The sequence below is a fragment of the Pollicipes pollicipes genome, unplaced genomic scaffold, assembly GCF_011947565.3.
Source record: "Pollicipes pollicipes isolate AB1234 unplaced genomic scaffold, Ppol_2.1 Scaffold_6052;HRSCAF=7182_pilon_pilon_pilon, whole genome shotgun sequence".
NCBI lineage: Eukaryota > Metazoa > Arthropoda > Thecostraca > Pollicipedomorpha > Pollicipedidae > Pollicipes > Pollicipes pollicipes.
The window spans coordinates 18917371-18937273 of NW_023596805.1; the positions used below are offsets into that span (position 1 = coordinate 18917371).

The window sequence follows — 19903 nt, forward strand, 5'->3', positions numbered from 1 at the left end:
ATGTGTATGGCGTCTAACGGCGCCGTGCAAATCATGCACCGCCGGCCTGGGGTGGCAGTGTGCAGCGCACGTGCTGCGCTGGCTGGCCTCTAACGACCTTGTGCCTTGTTTGCAGGTGAGTGCTGTGACGGCGCGTGGTCCGGCGACAGCGTTGTTGGCGACCGCCGAACCCGACTCAGCCGATAAGTGCTCCGGTGTTCCGATAAGTGCCTCCGTGTTCGGTCTTCACGTTCGCGATGTCCGGTTAGGATGCGTGCGCGGGGATCCTTAGTGAGGCCGGGATCATTTGGGGCCGCATTGGCGTTCATGAGGGACGTCATGTGAGTGCTTATCTAAATGGGTGGGAGGGACTCGGGGACTCAGGGGCGCGCGTGCATCATGCCATGCAGAGATTCGCTCCAGCCTTGTGGGGCTGCCAAATGGCGGAGGATAGTGCGTGCGCTCCCTTGCCGCGCACACGCGCGTCCCTCGTAGTTTGAAAGCCTCGCGCGAGCTTGCGCGTCAGCTGGCGCACCTGTCGGCTCGTCCAAACCGAGATCCGGCCGACCTTGAAGTGGGGCCCGGACCTTCAGTCCGTTTTCTCTGTGCAGCGCGGTCCCATACATACCGTGCTGGATCTGCGCCAAGCCAGCGGTGCCCTGCCGGCGGGAATCGGCCGGCGAACAGACGGCTTCACAGACGGCTTCACAGACAGCTGCACGGTGCACAGAGCTCAAGCTCTGGGTGTGATCGCGCGCGCGCGGCTCGCTCGCAGCCCTGCGGGCGCGTGGACCACCTCCGCTGTGCGTCGGCCGCTGGCACGGCGGCTGCGGAGCTATGTGTCGGCCGCTGGTACGGCGGCTGCGGAGCTATGTGTCGGCCGCCGCTGGCACAGCGGCGGCAACATCGCTTGCTCCGGCGGGGAGGAGCAGGCAGCGGCACGCAGAGGGGACGGCGTCTCAGCCGGCCGGCGACAGGCGGCGCCAGTGTCGCACGCACGGCCGGAGTCTGAACGGGGCCGGGCGGGACAGCGGGCCACCGGCGTCTGACGTCATGCCGCCGCGGGTAACAAACCCACCGACGCCGCGAGCGCTGGCGACATGGAGCTGCGGCTTCAGACATGGAGCTGAACACGTGTGGGGCGGTCTGACGTGTCTGATGTCCGAACGCTGTTGCGCGAATCAACGAATCATCGGGGATTAATGCCAGTTGGGATGTAAAGCCCCGGCGCCAAGGCAGTGCACTAACATGACAGCCATTAAGAACGTGTGCTGGCGGTAGTCAACTGCCGTGGGTTGATCCAGCTTGTCGTGTGTTCCAGTCATTGTCTGGCATGCACCTCATAACATGCCACGGCGGAAAGTTGCAGCGCTATTCCCCAGATCCTTACTGCGTCTTGTCAAGCTATGGACAGCTTTGGAGAGTGGCCTCCGGGTCGATGAACGGCTGACACTTTGCATGCGGTAGCGTGCCATCCCGCCCCCGCCGCTGCAGGCACCGCCCGGTCATGGACGGGGCGATGGCCAGAAGCCGCATACTCAAAACGATTCCATTATCCTCGGGAGTTTTAGGGCACGGTCGTCAATCACGGTGACTGATGAAGGCGGCCGCGGCGGCCGGGCATCCGGCGCAGTTCAGGCCGGAGGGTCTCCCGCCCCGACACTGGCATTTGGAACCGTGCAGCCAGCGAACAGACTGAACCTTCGCTTCAGCCTCACAAACGAGAGAGAAAGAGAGACTGTGTGAGAGACTGCGGAGAGTGGGGGTTAGACAGAGGTCACCTGTCTGGTCTCATGGGGTGTGTTATGTTGGGAAAGCCCGGGCTCGTTTGGTGGGTTAGACACTGGGAGTTGAATCTCCTCAGGTGGGATCGGTGGGGTGTGTTATCTTGGGAAAGCCTGGGCTCGTTCGGTGGGTTAGACACTGGGGGTTGAATCTCCTCAGGTGGGATCGGTGGGGTGTGATTAGATAGGCTGGGCCAACACCTGTCAAATCAGCCGTAGGCTCGCCTGGCCGCCCGCTGCCTATTTTCAGACCCCCGTGCGTCATTGGCTCGTTTCCGGGCGGCCTGGTGCGAATCGTTACTGCTCGGGAACTGGAGTATTCCGGGCATTCCAGCGATGGGGAATTTCAGACACGTGGCAGCCTCTCGGCTTGTCGAGATATGTGCGCCCCATTGTCGGGAGAAATGCGTTCCTGGCGAATTGTTAGGCAGCATTTGGCGACTAGAGTTCTGGCCTGCTGATGGCCCAGAGCTGGAGTGACCGGGATGAGCGGCTGAGACCTGAGCTGAGAGCTGCTGTAACCGGGATGAGCGGCTGCCTAGCCCAGCCAGGTGTGCGGCGTCTGGCGCTAAACACGGCTCGTGCTGTGTGCGCGCCGCGGCGGCGTCCAGGCCGTAAACACAGCTCATACAGGGCTGGCCTCCTCAGCCGCAACGTCTGGAGTTTCTAGAGTTGGGCATGGTCGGGATCGCTGCTTTCAGCAAGCGTCTTTGAGGGTAGGAGACGGGTTGGAGGCTGGAATGGGAGAAGGCTAAAACCTGAATGAGGCTGTAACCTGCTAAGCGAGTGCAGACACACACTTGTGCTCTTAACAAACATCGCTCCCTTTTGCGGCGAGTAATTTTCTACGCCTTGTTTAATGTGATCGCAGGACCCCGTGTAGACGTCCTAACTTTTTCGTCGTCGTCAGGTTGAACCCAGATCAACTTCTCTGAATAGCGGCCATCGTGCCCACCCGCAGCCTCCAGCATTCCTTTCCGTGTGACTCTCAGGAGCGATGGGAGGGGGGCGGGGAGGGCCGGAGGGACCGGGCGTTACGTGATCATCAGGCCGCCGGCAGCCGGCCCATTGGGTTCATTATCGCCGCCGACGGCGGCCTGTCTGACGCACAGTGGGCCAGCGGCTCCCGCTGCCCCGCATTGTGCCGATTGCCGCTGCTGTCGCCGACCCATCTGGCGCACAGTGGATCTCGACCGCCCGATGGTCGGCCAAAACTGGCTGAAATGTCGCGACCTGACGGGAAGCGACCGCTTTAAACAAAATCACCAACCCTCAGCAAAAGCTGGCGCATAGTAGATATGCGTTTAAATCTATGGGCTGTAACAAGTGGCATATGAAGGCAGCGCGGCGGAGGTTGGGCTGGGCATTGCCGTCCACTGTGCGCCGATGATCTGCTAGTGATGGCGGCGTGGGCAATCGCGCCCATCCGCCGTCCGCCGCCTCGCCGAAATCTTGGCCAGCTTAGCAGCGGCCGGCTTCAGCCTGAGGAAACAAAGAAAACTGTGCCGCAAGACACCTGTAGTTTGCGGCACACCATACCAGTGTAGGCGGTGCGTCGGCTTTTGAAGTGATCGGCGTAGTCTGAGGGAACGGACCTGCAGTATATTTTTCCAGCGTTGTATGTCATCATAGAAAAAGCCGTGATAGTCTCAAGCAGCGGTTGAACTCTTACGAAGGCACACTAACGTAAATACTGTCACTTTCGCAGCTTTTGGTTTCACCTGAAGCACCGTAACGTTATGACTTGAAGTTCTATCGTAATATTCGTTCAGCTATGTCGTTCTGACCTTCACAGTCTTACAGCCACAACTGTGCAGACATATTGGAATGCAATGGGTGGATGGCTGGAAAAAGAAAGACCATGTTGATGATGAGGAGACACCAGGGCTGTCTACATTTATATCGACACGTATCCTCCATTTGCATCTATGTAAACAGAAAATAATGTTGTGGTCCCTTCAGCCCATTGCAGTCTTGCTTTGCGATACTTCAGTGCAGTGTTTGTCTGCGACACTTGCGCAACCCGGCAGGCATAGCTGCAATCATCCCCGCTCGCGGCTGCCCGGTCTGGTGGATGTTTGCATGTGTAAACGGAGGCGGCGAGTGGCGTCGGCGGCGATAACCGGCCGCGGCACGCGCCCGGCTCCGTTAATTTGTCGACGGAACGGAGCGGCTCCGCGGGGCGAGGAGCCGCTGGACGGCCGGCTGCAGTGCGGCCGTGCGGCGCGGCCGTGCGACGCGGCCGGGCTCCTCCGCGCCGGAGAGGCGCCGGCAGCGGCGGCGGCGGCGGCGCGCGGCTGACCTCGGCGGCCAGACGCTGGACGCGCCCCGTCTGCGTCGCTGAAGTGTCGCCAGCCAGGGCACGGCCGCCCGGGGAGGGGTGTCGCGCGCCGGCCGGCCATCGATTGCGAGTCGCTCCCAGACCGGCGGCGGCGGCGACGGCTGTATTGATCGGCGCCGGCCGGGACCTCGAAATGGCGAGCGCCCTGGAGCTGCGCACGGCGTGGGCGGGTGCCTGATGAGGATGTATGGGCGCCGATTACAGAGCGATGCCGACCGCGACGGCAAGACGGCGCTGATTTGTGGCCGCCGTCAGCCCGCACGCGCGCGATGACAGCCGCTTGTCGGGCGCGACTGACCGCCTTGCGTGCTTCCGCCGCAGACATGAGGAATGCCGCGAGCGCGCGCTGTACCGCGCCTCGTTTTCCGGTCTCCCATGTACCGGACGTTGTTTCTGCGGCGTGCGCGCGTCGTACCGGGCCTCGCTATCTGGTCTCCCATGTACCGGGCTTTGTTCCTGCGTGACTGGTTGCTCACCTCGCTCTGATCCGTGGAGTTCGTGCAGACTAGATTAGGAGGGCCGCGTGTGTAGCAGTGGTGCGGGGGCCCGGCGGTCGGGTCTTCCTTCGGGTGAGGAAACTCGAAATGCATTGGATACCCCGACGGCTTGCCTGTGGAGTGTGAGGAAAATATGTAAGCCAAGACGTGTGAGAGCGATTGACCAACTCAGCAAGACCTCAAGACAAGGCAATCGGAATCCGATGCGACATTGTATTTGCCGCACAGACTGTGTCATGTCCTCTGACGTTGGACCCGCAGACTCGGTGTGCTTCCCTCGTCTACGGCGAGGGGCTGGATTAAATATATGTTATGAACGGTGTAGTAAACAACGGCAGGGGCGGCTCACACCAGATTTCTGTCCGGGGGGCCTGCACCGGAGACCGGGCTGAGGCCGGTATCCAGTCACCGCACGCGCGTGAGTCATGTTCCGTCGATGCGGAGCGATGATAGGGCCGGTGCCGGTCCTGCTGGGGGCTGCGCACCGGCGGCGTCGCCAGGGCCTTTTTATCGATCCCCGGAGCCGAGTTTCCGTGGGCGGCAGGGGGACTGGCGTGCGGCGGGCGGCCCGGGGCGGCACCGGCGTCCGGTCGCATGCCATGCGAATCAATAGCCAGGGGCGGCGCCCGGCGCACGAGGCCTGGCCTGGCCTGACCTGGCCGCCGGGCAGAGCCCCCGCCGCCGCCCAGCCGCAGCCGTGTGGCCACGCCGCCCTGGGCTCGGGGAGGCCGGCAGCTGACGCGATGCCGCTCGGATGCTGGTGGTGATGACGCGCGGCCGTGCATGTCCCGAAGAGAGCCGCGGCGCGCTCCGTCCGGTCGGAACGGCCGGCGAGGACCGCAGGCGGCGGCGGACCCAGCCGGCAGGGACACCTAATCGGAGAGTGCCGCGGCCTATGGCAGGGATCTGAGATGAGGCCGGCTGCGCCCGCGGACACTGCTCCAGCGGTTTGACCCGGCGGAGGTGCCGCTCGTCCCAGCGGCCAGCATGCAAGCTTTGAATGGGCCCGGCTCGGCGGACCCACCGGCGGCCAGGGCGGAAAACGACACCGTGGGCTAGACGCGCGACTAACGGGCGGCACGGGCCACTGACACGCCCGGGCCCGAAGCCGTGCCGTCCGGCGGCGGGTGTGCCGCGAGGCGCGTCCCTGCGGCGCCCCGGGGTCATGCTGCGCCCCCACCCGGGCCCGCCGCGGGGTCACTGGGTCGCCTACCCTGCCGGCGGCCCCGTGATCTGTCACGGCCCCTTCTCCTCACGGGGCGGCCTATGCTACCCTGTGCCGCTGAGCACATGCCGCACCGGAGCTGACTGGGACTGGCGCCGGAGGGCCGGAGGGCCGCGGCGAGCCCGACTGGTGTCGGGGCCGCCGGCCGGCTGACCCGGCTATGGATCGGCCGGCGGCCGGCGTCGCGCGCACGGCCGCGCCCCGGCCGCCGCTTCTCACTTCGAGGCCGGCCGGCGGCGGCGGGCGGGCGCTCAGTCGCGGCCGACGTGCGGCAGGGTGAGGCGTGGAGGCCGTGAGGCGGGCTGACGGCCGTCAGCGCAGCCGCCGCCGCCGCCGCCGCCGTCGCCGCCATGGTCACCGAGCACAAGAGCCTGGTGAGTGCGACGCCGGAGCCGGCGCTGCCGCTCCGGGGGCGGCAGCGCCGGCCGCGCCAGCCGCGCCCCGTAAACAAACACGGGGCCTGGCTGTTAGTCACCGGCGGGGCGGGGCGGCCGGTCCGGTCTGGCTCGGTCCGGAGGCGCCGCCCCCGCCGTCTCCGGCTGGCGCGGCCACCTGTGCCGCCTGTACGGAGCACGACCAAGCCGCAGCCGTCTGTCCCGCCGCCGCTGAGGCCTTGTCCTCTGCCTGCCCGGGCAAGGTCAGGGCTGTTGGTGCGGCCGGGGCGGGGTCACTCCAGGGCGCCTGCGCAGTGCACATTTCCGGGCCCCGAGAACGCCAGTCACCTTTCCAGCGCAATCAATGTGAGAATAGTGAGAGCTACCATTGAGTCAAGCAGGCCAGTTCCGGCTGGAAGTAGGAATTGGCGCGTCGTTAGTGGTCCTCAAATATCATCCTGCTCTCTCCCCCTCATTGCTCCGCATAATTATGTGCAGCTGGTCCCGACCTGTGGTGCTGAGCCTGTGTGGGTGCCACCTCAGCCTCCAGAGCAGGCTTCCAGTTCCCTCCATAATCCCCCGCCGGGCGCTGCGGTGCCGTTGTTGGAGGTCGGGTCGCGCTGTGGCCGGTCGACAGCAGCGCGCGCGCCCCGCCGCCGCACCGCAGAGCCGCCAGCGTCGGGCAGGCCCTCGGCACGCTGTCGGCCGGCGGTCCAGGGTGGCTGGGCCGACTGACCTGACCTGACCTGACCTGACCTGACCTGACCTGCTGTGTCAGGGCCTCAGGGCTTCGGTCCAACCGATTTACCGTACCGGCTGATGAGGTGTGCGGCGGTGTCATGGCGGAGCGCGTAGCGCTCGCAGCTGACACCCGCACGCCACGAGTGGTGTTAACATAAGCGACACGGACGGCCGTAACGGCTCATCAGGCAGCACCGTGTAATGTTCTGCCCTCCGTCGCGTCCAACGCTGCTCTCCCAGGTCGGACTGTTTGTGATTCATGAGGACAGCGGAGGGGATTTGTGTGACAACTGGCATGGCAATGCGCCATTTGGACTCTCGCCTTTGGCGCCGTTTGAAACACGATTGGAAGCTCTCAGGGCTGTGACGGAACTGTAATTAGGTGCCGATGAGGTGCGCCAGTCGTGCTGTGCGGGCGTGGCCTGTCTGTGGTGGCGCGCCGTGACCGCCGCTGGCGTCCGATCCTGCGCCACTACCGCCGCTGGCGTCAGGTCCTGCGCCATTACCTCCGGCCGCGTCCGATCCTGTGCAGTTGCCGGCCCCGTGCCAGATCCTGCGCCATCGCTGCCGCTGGTGGAAGGCTGGCATCAGCCGTTGGCAGCCAGCTGACTCGGGCCGTCGCCGCTGCCCCCCCCCCCCCCCCCTCGACGGCCGGGCCCAGCCGCCGCCCTGCATGCCGATAGCGTAATGATTAACGCGTCTGCTCTAACCACTGCGCGTCTGGCAAGAGGTACGGGGCTCGTTTCCCCGCGGTGCCCGCCGTTCCTGCCAGGGTGAGAGGCAGGCGACGCCATATAGCCTAAGCAGCTGAGTGCGTCGTAAAGCTCTTATGACACACACACGCAGCCAGTCTGCTCATGGTCCTGATTTGTTTACTTTTGCCACCGATGTCATCCCCGGCGCGGGCAGCCGGCTGGTGATAAGCGCTGCTGGGGCCAGCGTTGTGCCGCGCTGATGACGTCCGGCCGCGGCCCGCCAGTGCACCCAAGCGCTGCTGCCCAGCTTCGTGCCGGGGATCGGGCAATTACACAGGGGCCGGCTGCGGCGCCTGGGTGGCCTCAGCCCGGCCGGTTAATTGGCCTCAGGGGCGAAGCACTGCTGGCAAGATGGGCCGTCTTCAGGCGAATAATTTACACTCACTAATGTCACCGCGCACGGTAGCGGCCGCGGGATAGGCCGCCTGGAATGGAGCAATAAAACATGCATTGCATTATGCCTGCGCTGCATTGTGTATTCAAAGGTGGGATGCAGTTACATGACCGTGCCGGGACTGGTCTGCACCGGAGGCCGCCCTGGCCGGTGCCGTTGTTCCAAGGTCACGCCAACTGCAGACACGCCATGTTTGTGACCTGGGCGGCGGCCGAGCGTGTGGCGCCGGCCGGCGGCGTCCGCGGCGGCGGCGGCGGCGGCGGCGGTGGCGGGGCCGTCATCGATCGGCCGGCGGCGTCCCGGCGGTGACCGCCTGGCCTTTGGCCGGCCCGGCCGTCGGCCGGAGCCCTCGGAGACGGCTTGGCCGCCGGCCCGGGGCGCTGACCGTCACCGCCGCCGCCGCGCCAGCTGGGCCCCTGTCCAGACGGACGCCGCTGCCCCGCGACGTACTCGGGGTCACTTGCCAACTGGACGTGGAGCGGCGACCAGTGATGCGTGGTAACACAGCAGAGCTTCCCAGCCGCGCAAGGGGCCGAAACTAGTCTAGAAGCAGGCCGCTGTCCGCCGAGAGCAGCGCTGGAGGGGGCTGGAGGGGAGGGAGGGTGGTCTCCACGACGAGGCGACGTTGCGGCCCGGCGCGCGGCTGATCGGGCCATTCTCGGGGCGCTGGTCTGGCGCCGCGCCTGCCAGCCAACTGAGCGCACCTCCGGCCCAGCCCTGCCCGCCGTCGGAGGTCTCGCTCTCCGGTACCTCTCCTCCGGCTGCGCACCCGTGTCTCTCCAGGCGTCTCCGGTGGCCTTGTTTCATCTTTTTGTGTGCGGGAGCAGCCATTGAGCTCCTCCCGGCGTTGCCTTTTGTTCAGCGCTTGATCGCCGCGTTCTGTGGACGGCCATTGTGCCGCGTCCGGGCTCGTCTGTCCGCGCCGCTGGCTGCTCGGCCCGGTTTCAGTTCGCCGTAGCCGCGCACGCTGTGTGCTGCTCTGGCGACGCTGACTGAACCGCGGCAGATCCGCGGCAGATCCGCGACCAATCCGTGGTCGGTCCTTGGCAGACCCGCGGCCAATCCGCGGGCGATCCGTGGCCGATCCACGGCCGATCCGCGACCTATCTGTGGTCGGTCCTTGGCAGATCCGTGGCAGATCCACGGTCGATCTGCGGTTGATCCGTGGCAGATCCGTGGCAGATGCGTGGCAGATCCGCGACCGGATCCGCGGGCGAGACGCTGACGACAGTACAGTACATGCACACATAACGCCAAGTCAAGACACATGTTGCGGCTGAGACGATCGTCGGTGTGTCCATTTGAGAGCATCCAGCGTCGTGATGCGGGAGTCGTGAGGCAGACGTCGGTCTGCTCGGCCGCCGGTCCTGGCGCACAGCGCCGGGCGGCTGCCGCTCGGCCCGCCGCCTCGGCCCCGGCGGGCGCCGCCGCTGTTGACGCTGCCATTAGGCGGCTGTTAGGCGCCGCCGTCGCCCGCCGACTGTTTGCCCGCGGGCTATCTGGGGTCACGTGACGGGGGGGGGGGGGGGGGGGAGGCACGGCCCGCTGTGGCTGAGGAGCTCCGGGCGGCTGGTCATGCGGTCGGGTCAGCGCCGACAGCGACCGGTCCGCCGACCAGCCCAGCAGAAGACCGAGGCGACCAGCTCAGCAGAGAACCGAGGTCGGCTCGGATCTGCCGATGTGAGCCGGTGTCCCCTGTCCCATGTCCCAGGCACCCGCCGACCAGCCCAGCAGACGACCGAGGTCGGCTCGGACCTGCCGATGTGAGCCGGTGTCCCCTGTCCCATGTCCCAGGCACCCGCCGACCAGCCCAGCAGAGGACCGAGGTCGGCTCGGATCCGCCGCTGTGACCCGGTGTCCCCTGTCCCATGTCCCAGGCGGTTTCCGGTGATGGGGACTGTTGGAGGCTGTCGGGGATGCTGGAGGAGGAAGGGGTGAGACGCTGAGCTGGAAGTCCAGCTCCCGTGGCGCGACGCCAACGGTAGCGCGGCGCCGAAGCACTTCGCTCGGATTAGCGGTGTTTAAAGGCTCCGTCTGACTGGCGTTTTACGTCCGGAGAACCCTTTGATGCTTTCAGGCGGGACAGAATATGGCTGAAGCTTGTCGGTGAGGCGTCCCGGAGGGGTGTCAGCGGAGCCGAGCCGCCTTTGTATGGCCTCTGGTCATGCGCCAGGGAGCGTGTGCGCGGCCCATCACGTGCGTTGAGCTCGCTGTTGTCACGAGCGTCGCCAGCGAGCGTCGGACCAGGGGGCGTGGGCGCGGCCCATCACGTGCGTTAAGCTCGCCTGTGTCACGAGCGTCGCCAGCGAGCGGCAGACCAGGGAGCGTGCGCGCGGCCCATCACGTGCGTTAAGCTCGCCTGTGTCACGAGCGTCGCCAGCGAGCGGCAGACCAGGGAGCGTGCGCGCGGCCCATCACGTGCGTTAAGCTCGCCTATGTCACGAGCGTCGCCAGCGAACGGCAGACCAGGGAGCGTGGGCGCTGCCCATCACGTGCGTTAAGCTCGCCTGTGTCACGAGCGTCGCCAGGGTGCGTCAGAGCGGCGCTCCAGCGGTCGGTCGGCCTCGCGCAGGTCAGGACACCTCGCAGGTCACCGGAAGGGTCGATTCGGCACGTGACCACGCCGCCAAGAAAGGTCGCAGCGGGTTGAAAGTTCGGGCTGAAATCATTGATCCGAGTTTGTTTGCTCCTCTTTGCTGCTGCGATATACCTTTTGGGGTATGTTGTTATACTAGTGGCTGAAGCCAGCCTGGACGAACCTTTTAGAAGTCTCACACCTGGCCCTGGAACTGGAACTAAAACTGGAGCTGGCGTTGGAACTGGAGCTGGAACTGGAACTGGAACTGGCACTGGCACTGGAAATGGAACTGGAATCACAAAGCCGGTTGACCAGTGCGTAGGTCTTGAAGCGGAGCTTGTATAAGGCCCACATGTTAAATTGTGAGTTTTCCCTTTAGTTCCCGTATATCCAGGAATTGTCCACTGTGTGTCGGCAGCGCTGATTGATGCAGCCGAATATTTCCCGACAGCGATGGTCGGGTGGTGCCCGGGACAGGTCAGCGCTGGTTGGGTGGGGTGGGGGACAGATCAGCGCCGGTTGGGTGGGGCCAGGGACAGGTCAGCGCTGGTTGGGTGGGGCCAGGAACAGGTCAGCGCTGGTTGGGTGGGGCCGGGAACAGGTCAGCTCTGGTTGGGTGGGGTGGGGGACAGGTCAGCGCCGGTTGGGTGGGGCCGGGGACAGGTCAGCGCTGGTTGGGTGGGGCCAGGAACAGGTCAGCGCTGGTTGGGTGGGGCGGGGGACGGGTCGGCGCTGGTTGGGTGGGGTGGGGGACAGCCAGCGCTGGTTGGGTGGGATGGGGAACGGGTCAGCGCTGGTTGGGTGGGGCCGGGGACAGGTCAGCGCTGGTTGGGTGGGGCCGGGGACAGGTCAGCGCTTGTCTCTCGCTTCGCCCGGCGTGACTTCATCGGTTCCCGGAGCTGGGCTCTGTTATCGTTGGCAGGAGCTGGGCTCTGTATCCCCAGCCCAACTCTGGCTGGGCCCCGGCCCGGCTGTCGGGGGCCGCTGCTGGGGGCCGCCGCCGGGGCACCGGACCTCCGGGAACGCGCTGTCTCACTCTCCACCCCCATCCAGCCTCAGCCCCACCAGACCAGAGGCTGATCTGGTGGTACTGGGTTGACGCAAATTCGTGTTAAGATCTCTGGTACCATTTTGGATGCCACTGCGCTTGACTGCTGCTGGTTAATTCGCAAAATTATATTTGTGCACCGCGGTAGCGGTCGGGAATCACATATTGTAAACAGTGATTCGTATTCCTTTTAATTTAACTCCTTGCTTCACGTGTATATCATACGGGCTGGCGCGCCCAGTTGCCGTGTCTGCCGGAGTGGTGCCGCGCTGCCCCGGGCCGCTCTGCCGGCGGCGCCGCGTCCGGCCGGTGACCACGGGCCGGCCGGTGACCACGGGCCGGCCGGTGTCGTGACCGGGGGGCGTCAGCTCACATCGACCGCGCGGCGCCGCCTCCGGCCCATTGAAGGCCCGCCGGCGCGCAGACCTGGCGCCGCCTCCGGCCCACTGAAACCCCGCCCGGCGCGCAGGCCTGGCGCCGCCTCCGGCCCACTGAAGCCCCGCCCGGCGCGCAGGCCTGGCGCCGCCTCCGGCCCACTGAAGCCCCGCCCGGCGCGCAGGCCTGGCGCCGCCTCCGGCCCACTGAAGGCCCGCCGGCGCGCAGGCCTGGCGCCGGCGCCGCGCCCCGTTGTCATGAGAGCGGGCGGCGAACGGGCCCTGGGGGCGTCGAGTGGCGCCGCAGCCCTCGTCCCGTCGCCGTTTCATGCTCGGTAATAGGGCACGCAGTCGCGTGGGGGAGTCGACACGGCGTTTGCCTTGCTCGTTGTCGTAACGGCGCGTGGCTTATCACTATTTCGTGGACGGCGTGGGCTCCGTCAGAGTTATGGCCAGCTACTGTGGACGTGACGGCGGATGTCGGTCCGGCCCGGGTCCTGCGTCGGGGCGCCGGACTGTGAGGTCGTGTGAGTCGGCTTGTGACGTGATGACTGAGGCCTCGCACGGGCGTCCCACCAGTGGGCTGGGAGTCCATGTGAGAGTCCATGTGGGAGTCCATGGCTTGTGCCGTGATTGCTGAGGCCGCGCCCGGGCCGGCTATGAGTCGACGACCTGCTTGTGTTGGCCCGCTCGGCTCGGTCGCCGCGGCTGTTTCCGGCGTTCGATAACATACACACACGGGCCGGGCCTGGACTGGAGCTGCTTATAGCCGGCAGACCCCCTGCGGCGCGGGGTCGCCGGAGCTGATCTGCCAGTGTCGCCCCGTGACCCGCACCTGGTCGGGGTCTGGTCGGGCATCACCCGCCGGGGGCACGGCGCCCGCGGTCGTCTCCGCGCGAGAAGCGTCGGGAGACGCGCCGGAGTGGTGACCTGACCCGGAGCAGCGGGTCACCGCGCAGTCGGCGGCCGGTCAGACGCCTGCGCCGGGTGACGCGAGCCCTGGCCTGATCGGCCTGTTTGCCTCAGCCGGAACGGGACCGGAAGCGGCGTGTCCCGTCAAGGTCGCGCCGGCGTGGCGTCGAGGCGCTGACACTGGCGCGCGGGTGCCAGCTCGCGGGCTGGGGCCGCTGGCGCGCTCACGGCCGGCTTTGGCACCGGCAGCGAACGGGGCCCAGCACGGGGCGACGTGCGAGCGGAGGCGTCAGCGGCGGGGCGGGGCGGGACGGCTGTCTGCCCGGAGGCGATGGCGCTGACCGATGGCGAAGGGCCCGTCAGTCCACAGGCGGCCGCCTCGCTCCAATATGGCGGCTGGCGCGGCAGATGTGTTACGCAGCCGTGCCGCGGCGGCTCACTGGCTGCCGCCGAGTCTGCGAGCCTGACGAGGTCTGGCACGGCCTGGCGTGACCTGGAGTGACCTGAGCGTGACCTGGCGTGACCTGTCGCACCAGCCGTGACCTGAGCTGATGTGACGGCCCGTGCGGACCTGGTGTGACCTGTCGTGGCGGCCTGGCGTGACCTGGCGTGACCTGCTGCACCGGCCGTGACCTGAGCCGATGTGACGGCCCGTGCGGACCTGGTGTGACCTGTCGTCGCGGCCTGGCGTGTCGGCGCCCTGGCGGCCATGGCCCTGATGAGACGCGCCGCCATGGGCACGGCGTCGCCCCCATTAGGCTAATGGCGGCTGAGCCGGCCGGCGCGCCGTCTCCGGCGGCACGCCACCGCCGCCGCCGGGCCCAGCGGGGCAGCGCCGCTCTGGGCCCTGGGCGGCGGTCAGGGCGCCCCCGCCGCTGCGGTGATGGTACGGGTAGGCGCAGCGCGGTCACGCTGTCACCAGGGCCCGTCTGGGGGAGCGCACAGCACACCCGAGGGAAGGCCGGCCACGCTTCTATGTGGAGGAGTGGCTGCGCCAACAAAGAAACATCAAATGCGTTACATCAAGTTCTGTGTAAGCTATGAAGTGTGGAAACCCCTGCCGCATTCTTCCCACGCAAACGCTAAAGGGGTTCTGGCTCGCGTTTAAACAAATTACCCGGTTCTGTGCGTTATTCTAGGGCAGTGGATGAGGTGCTGGGGAGTGCTGCATGTGATGTGATCTTGAGCTGTAGAGGCGCTGGCCATGGAGGCAGTGTTTTCCACTCATCCACGAGCTGCTGACAGCACCCGACTTTGGGCTGTGCCCTGGGCCTGACCTCGGTCTGACCGGCCGTGCCCTAGTCTGACCTGGGTCTGACCGACCGCGCCCTAGTCTGACCTGGTTCTGACCGGCCGCGCCCTGGCCTGAGCGTAGTCTGACCGGCCGTGTCCTGATCTGACCTGGGTCTGATCGACTGTGCCCTGATCTGACCTGGGTCTGACCGAATGTGCCCGGGTCTGACCTGGGTCTGACCGACTATGCCCTGATCTGACCTGGTTCTGACCGACTGCGCCCTGGTCTGACCTGGTTCTGACCGACTGTGTCCTGGTCTGACCTGGGTCTGACCGACTGCGCCCTGGCCTAAGCTTGGTCTGACCGGTCGTGCCCTAGTCTGACCTGGGTCTGACCGACTGTGCCCTGGTCTGACCTGGTTCTGACCGACTGTGTCCTGGTCTGACATGGGTCTGACCTGGGTCTGACCGGAGATCGTTCTGTTGCAGTCGGACGCCAGCGCCAGCTTCCTGCGGGCGGCCCGAGGCGGCAACCTCGACAAGGTGCTGGACTACATCAAGACCGGCACCGACATCAACACCTGCAACCAGGTCAGACTTGGCGGCAGCGACTGTGGGGCGGTGGAGGGCCGGGTGAGAGCGCTCTGAGGTCCCAGTATGGCTGTGTGGACTCATTCGAGTGTTCAGTGTGCCGCCAAAGGTAACTTCGAGAACGTATCGTGCGAACCGGTGCTTTTTAAGTACTCGGTTGTAACGTCTTCTGTTGTCATCGCTCATTGGTCGTGAGAAGGACCTGAGGATATTTGGGGTGCAGCCATGTATGCATCACAGCCTCGGAAGTTTTTGAAGTTCCGAGTTGCGCAATCCGCGATGTTGCGATTCGTAAACCTACACTAACCAGTACACTGTCGAAGACACGTTGTGCGAACAATCACAGCATTGGGGAGGACCACAGCCGCCATCATTAATCCATCTGCGTATGACATGCCTCTCTCCTCTGCGACGTTTTAATCCTGAGGCAGCCCCTCTCCGCCCTGTCACGGCCGCTCCCCCCGTCGTCCTGTCACGGCCACGGTCCTGTCATGCCCCTCCCCCCCCCGTCCTGTCAAGGTCGCCCTCCCCGACCCCTCCTTCCATTCACGACCGCTCTCTTCCCTCCGTCCTGTCACGGCCGCTCTCTCCCCTCCGTTCTGTCACGGCCGCCCCCCCCTCCCACACCCCTTCCACCGTCCTGTCACGGTCCCCCCTCCGTCCTGACCCGACATAGGCCCTCGGCCCGGCCGCCTGTGACCTTGCCTGACCCTGGCCGGTCGGCGCCCGTATTGAACCCTCGCCGGGGGGCGGGACGGGGCGTGGCATGACCCCGACGCCCGGTCCGCCCGGCCGCGCGCGGTGCGTGAGACCGCCCCGGGAGGCGGGCGCCGGCGCCGGCGGCGGTCACAACACGCCTGCTGGAGGCGTCAACAACAGCCGGGGCCCGGCAGCGCTCGATCGGCCCGTGCCGATGGGTGTAATAGGATCGGGCGCCGTCGCCGCATCAGGCCGGAGCCGGACGCCGGGCCTGGCTTCTGTTACTGTCGTGACGGCGCGCCCTAACATAACGGTTTCTCGCGGGCAGTGCGGGCATGCTGTCGATGGCCTCTGCTCGCGTGCTGCGAGGGCGCCGGAATGTTTAAATGGCTGAGGGCCAGGCGGGGAGCGCTAACCTGCCCGTCGCCCCTAAATGGCTGTTGCTCTGTGGATTTTGTTTGCCCACTGTGTGTTAATGAAGGGCAACTTTGCGCTTGGTGTAGGCCTACGCTTTAAAAAAGTTTTTGAAAATCGCAGCCATCAAATGGAGCCCGGAGAAGGTAGCCTCTGCGTTTTATAATAATCCAGCCAATGCATATAAGAGACCCGGCCCAGCACTGAGCGGCCTTATTACACGTTGGTTAGCCGGGGTTGTCACAAGCTAACGCAAACGGACAAACCCCGACAAAGCCTGCTCGAACGTTTCAGGATGAGTTGTGTGGATGTTTTCGGCGCGCGCTTCTTGCCCGTGTTCTTTTAGCTTTAACGGCAGTGTTTGCGAAATGAAACTGCCAAGCATGGGTCTTTTTCTGTTTTGTTTTTTCATCCACCAGCTCTTTCGGCTCAGCAGAGTTCGGTAATTATTTGCACTGTTGCATAATGCATGGGTTTCCCTTCAAGTTGGATGGTAGACTCGTTTCTTGAAACAAGTTTATGCGAGCATTTTGATTTGATGAATTTCTGGAATCAGAGTACAAGCAGCGTTGGCTGTGTGAACCCTCCCCTCACCCCCATCCGGTCATGAAATTTCAGTTCAACGGCGTAATTTTGGGGCGAAAGCTTGACGTGCCGCAACCATGTTTCCCACCGCTTACTATGTTTTTGCCAGTAAGACACACCCCCGTGTGTGGCAGCCCGAACTCATCAGCCACGTAATCTCGTGCTTCCCTAGCTCGAGTGAACATTTCAAACCGCCTGACGACGTGTTCAAGCCTTCCAAACATTTGTCTCACTTCAGTCCAAACTGACGGCACGTGTCAACATTTTCGCCGGGCCCGGAGGTCGAGCATGACGTCACTGGCCGGGTCCGGTGACGGTGGTCCGGTCATCCGTCTCGGTCTGCCATCGGGCCGATGATGGCCGACCGACACCCGGTCTGAGGCCGACATGACGTCACTGGCCGGGTCCGGTGACGGTGGTCCGGTCATCCGTCTCGATCCGCCACCGGACCGATGATGGCCGACCGACACCCGGTCTGAGGCCGAACATGACGTCACTGGCCGGGTCCGGTGGCGGTGGTCCGGTCATCCGTCTCGATCCGCCACCGGGCCGATGATGGCCGACCGACACCCGGCCCGGGACCGGACTCGCAGCAGAGATTGATGATCCCCTCCCCTCCCCTTCCCTGCAGGGGGCGGGGGGGGGGGGGGGAGTGCCGCCGACGGATGCCAGGCGGGCCGGGTGTGGTCGGCCCGCTCGCCGCCAGGCGTGCCGGCCTGGCCGGGCATCGGTGGCCCGTGATGGGGCGGCCGGTCAGGCGGGCTCGCTGCAGCCGTCAGCGCCGTGTCACCGGCCCGGCTGCCGCAGCCGAGGACGGCACGTGACCCCCCCCCCCCATCTCGGGGACGCTGGGGGCTAACTCTGACGGGATACGGAGCATTCCACCGAGACGGAATGCTTCGATTTACTGTGCTGTTGGGGGCGCGACTAGAAGTAGAAGTTCGCTCAAAGATTTAGACCATTGTGAGCTGGTAAATTACGCATGTATTCGACGGACTAGGACGGGATGCGTCAAGTTTAAGAAAAAAAGTTTTGTTCTCAAAATCCATCATTCGCGCACAATTTGGTTCACTTAACAAATCAGTGCTTTCAAAAATGTACGTTTGAAGAAGTGAAAAGTTAACAAAGTGGTACCCTCAGCAAGAAGTGCAGCTTCCAAAGCACATGTGAATGCACTGCTATCGTACACACTTTTTATCTTCTCCTTAAGGTTAAAACTTTACGGAGTTATTACAGCACAGTTGGAAAACTCGGCGCAGAAATACACCAGCAGACCACACAGCGCAACTCTGCACATGTTTACTCGAGAAGGCTAGTGGTGGGCTTAATCCCATCAACTTGCAGCTGGCTCGTGGCGAGAGCGTTTCGTGCGACCTGGGTGTGGCCGAAAATCGAAGCTCCGCGTGAGTCAGCACGCGGGCGGCAGTTCGCAGCCGCGACCTTGTGCCTCAAGCGCGCGTGTGCGCGTGTGTGTGGTTCGCACGAGCCATGTCTGATGCAGTGTTTTTTTCTCAGGTTGACATCCACTAACGTGAGGTTTACTTTCAGAATGGGCTAAACGCGCTTCACCTGGCCAGCAAGGAGGGCCATGGCCACATTGTCAGTGAACTGCTCAACAGAGGGGCAAATGTTGACGCAGTCACTAAGAAGGGCAACTCGGCACTGCACGTGGCCTCCCTAGGTAAGTCGGACCTCGGTGACCGTGAGTCCGAGGTTATCCTCGCGTCGTCACATTTATCAGTGCTGTGTTCCTGCGGACCACAGATGCGGTTTTGCACGCCGCCTGTGGCGTCTCCTTGCGCGTCCTTTGCTCGTTCGTTCGGTGTGTATTTACGATATGGCAAATCTCGTGCCGCATGTAGTACGCCTCCTCCGTTTTTATTCGGCGGCAAAAAGTCGGTCATGCTTGATGTGGTGTTTGGTCAGCGGAGACGGGTACGCGGCCGGCCGTCAGGGTGACCTGTTTATTGTGGTAAGCCGCGTCGGCCGGCGCCCGGTGGCGCGCCTCCTTCACGGCCGCCGTGTCGGCCGGCCACGCACGCTGCCGACGCAGGAGGCCAGGCGTGAACCGTCCATCATCGGCGCGGCGGCGGCCAGGGTGGTCCGAGCTGTCGCTCCTCGGGGCCCGGACAGACGGCGGGCACCCGGGCTGGGGCCGGCGAGACCGTTGACTGGGGGCTGATGACAACTGTTGCGGTGCTGGTGCTGTTTTGTGGCGGTGGTCACCCGTGCTAGAGCCAACAGTGTACGTGCTGGGGCCACTAATGGTGTGCGGGTTGCTAGGGACCTGGACTGGGACCGACAGTGATCGGTCGGCTTTGCTGATCTACGGCTGGACCACACCCCTTTGCTACTAGTAGTGACTGACTGGGGCAGGTAGTCCTCCAAGGGCAATGTCCTGGTTCGGATCGGGGTAATCCAGACATGGTTTGGGCCGTGGTGACAGGGACAGTAAGCACCACAGTAGTTACCAAGGTGTAGCGGCCGGGCCGTGGTCGTTGTGCGACGCTGACTGTGACCGCCTGTGTCTTGTTGCGGGTGGTGGATCTGGCCCGGTCTGGCTGTCGGCGACCGCCTGTGTCCTGCGGTCGGCGGTGGATCGGGCCCGGTCTAGCTGTCGGCGACCGCCTGTGTCCTGCGGTCGGCGGTGGATCTGGCCCGGTCTGGCTGTCGGTGACCGCCTGTGTCCTGTGGTCAGCGGTGGATCTGGCCCGGTCTAGCTGTCGGTGACCGCCTGTGTCCTGTGGTCGGCGGTGGATCTGGCCCGGTCTAGCTGTCGGTGACCGCCTGTGTCCTGTGGTCGGCGGTGGATCTGGCCCGGTCTGGCTGGCGGTGACCGCCTGTGTCCTGTGGTCGGCGTTGGGCCTGGCCTGAGTGGCGGTGGCTTTGTCCTGGCGGGCGGTGACGGCGGCAGACCTGACCCGGTTTGCCGGCGGGGCCGGCGTCTGGAGCGGCCGCTCGGCGGCTGCAGCCGGCCGGCCGATCAATGCGCCGTCGGGGCCGCCCAGCCGGCAGCGGAGAGCCTGGAGATGGCCCCGGAGCCGGCCCGGCGGACCCGGCGCCAGCCCAGCCGGCAGCGGGGAGCCTGGAGATGGCCCCGGAGCCGGCCCGGTGGACCCGGCGCCAGCCCAGCCGGCAGCGGGGAGGCTGGAGATGGCCACGGAGCCGGCCCGGCGGACCCGGCGCCAGCCCAGCCGGCAGCGGGGAGCCTGGAGATGGCCCCGGAGCCGGCCCGGCGGACCCGGCGCCAGCCCAGCCGGCAGCGGGGAGACTGGAGATGGCCCGGAGCGGGCCCGGCGGACCCGGCGCCAGTCCAGCCGGCAGCGGGGAGCCTGGACATGGCCCCGGAGCCGGCCCGGCGGACCCGGCGCCAGCTCCG

General features: G+C 65.2%; 1 protein-coding gene across 11 annotated transcripts in view; it reads left to right on the forward strand.

Annotated features, from left to right (window-relative positions):
* The window catches only part of Ank2 (Ankyrin 2), a 173651-nt gene that overhangs the window by 58803 nt on the left and 94945 nt on the right, over positions 1–19903 (forward strand). For 10 of the 11 annotated variants that reach the window (XR_005094926.1, XR_005094934.1, XR_005094928.1 and 7 more), the window contains exons 2-3: positions 14725–14826; positions 18073–18205. Coding sequence is in view for 2 of the 11 variants with exons in the window: in XM_037228136.1 (XP_037084031.1) it covers positions 14725–14826; positions 18073–18205 (235 nt within the window). In the remaining 9 variants the exon portion in view is untranslated. Of the gene's footprint in view, positions 1–6108; positions 6201–14724; positions 14827–18072; positions 18206–19903 lie in introns of those variants that run through there. The other variant, XR_005094932.1, reaches the window with a different exon arrangement.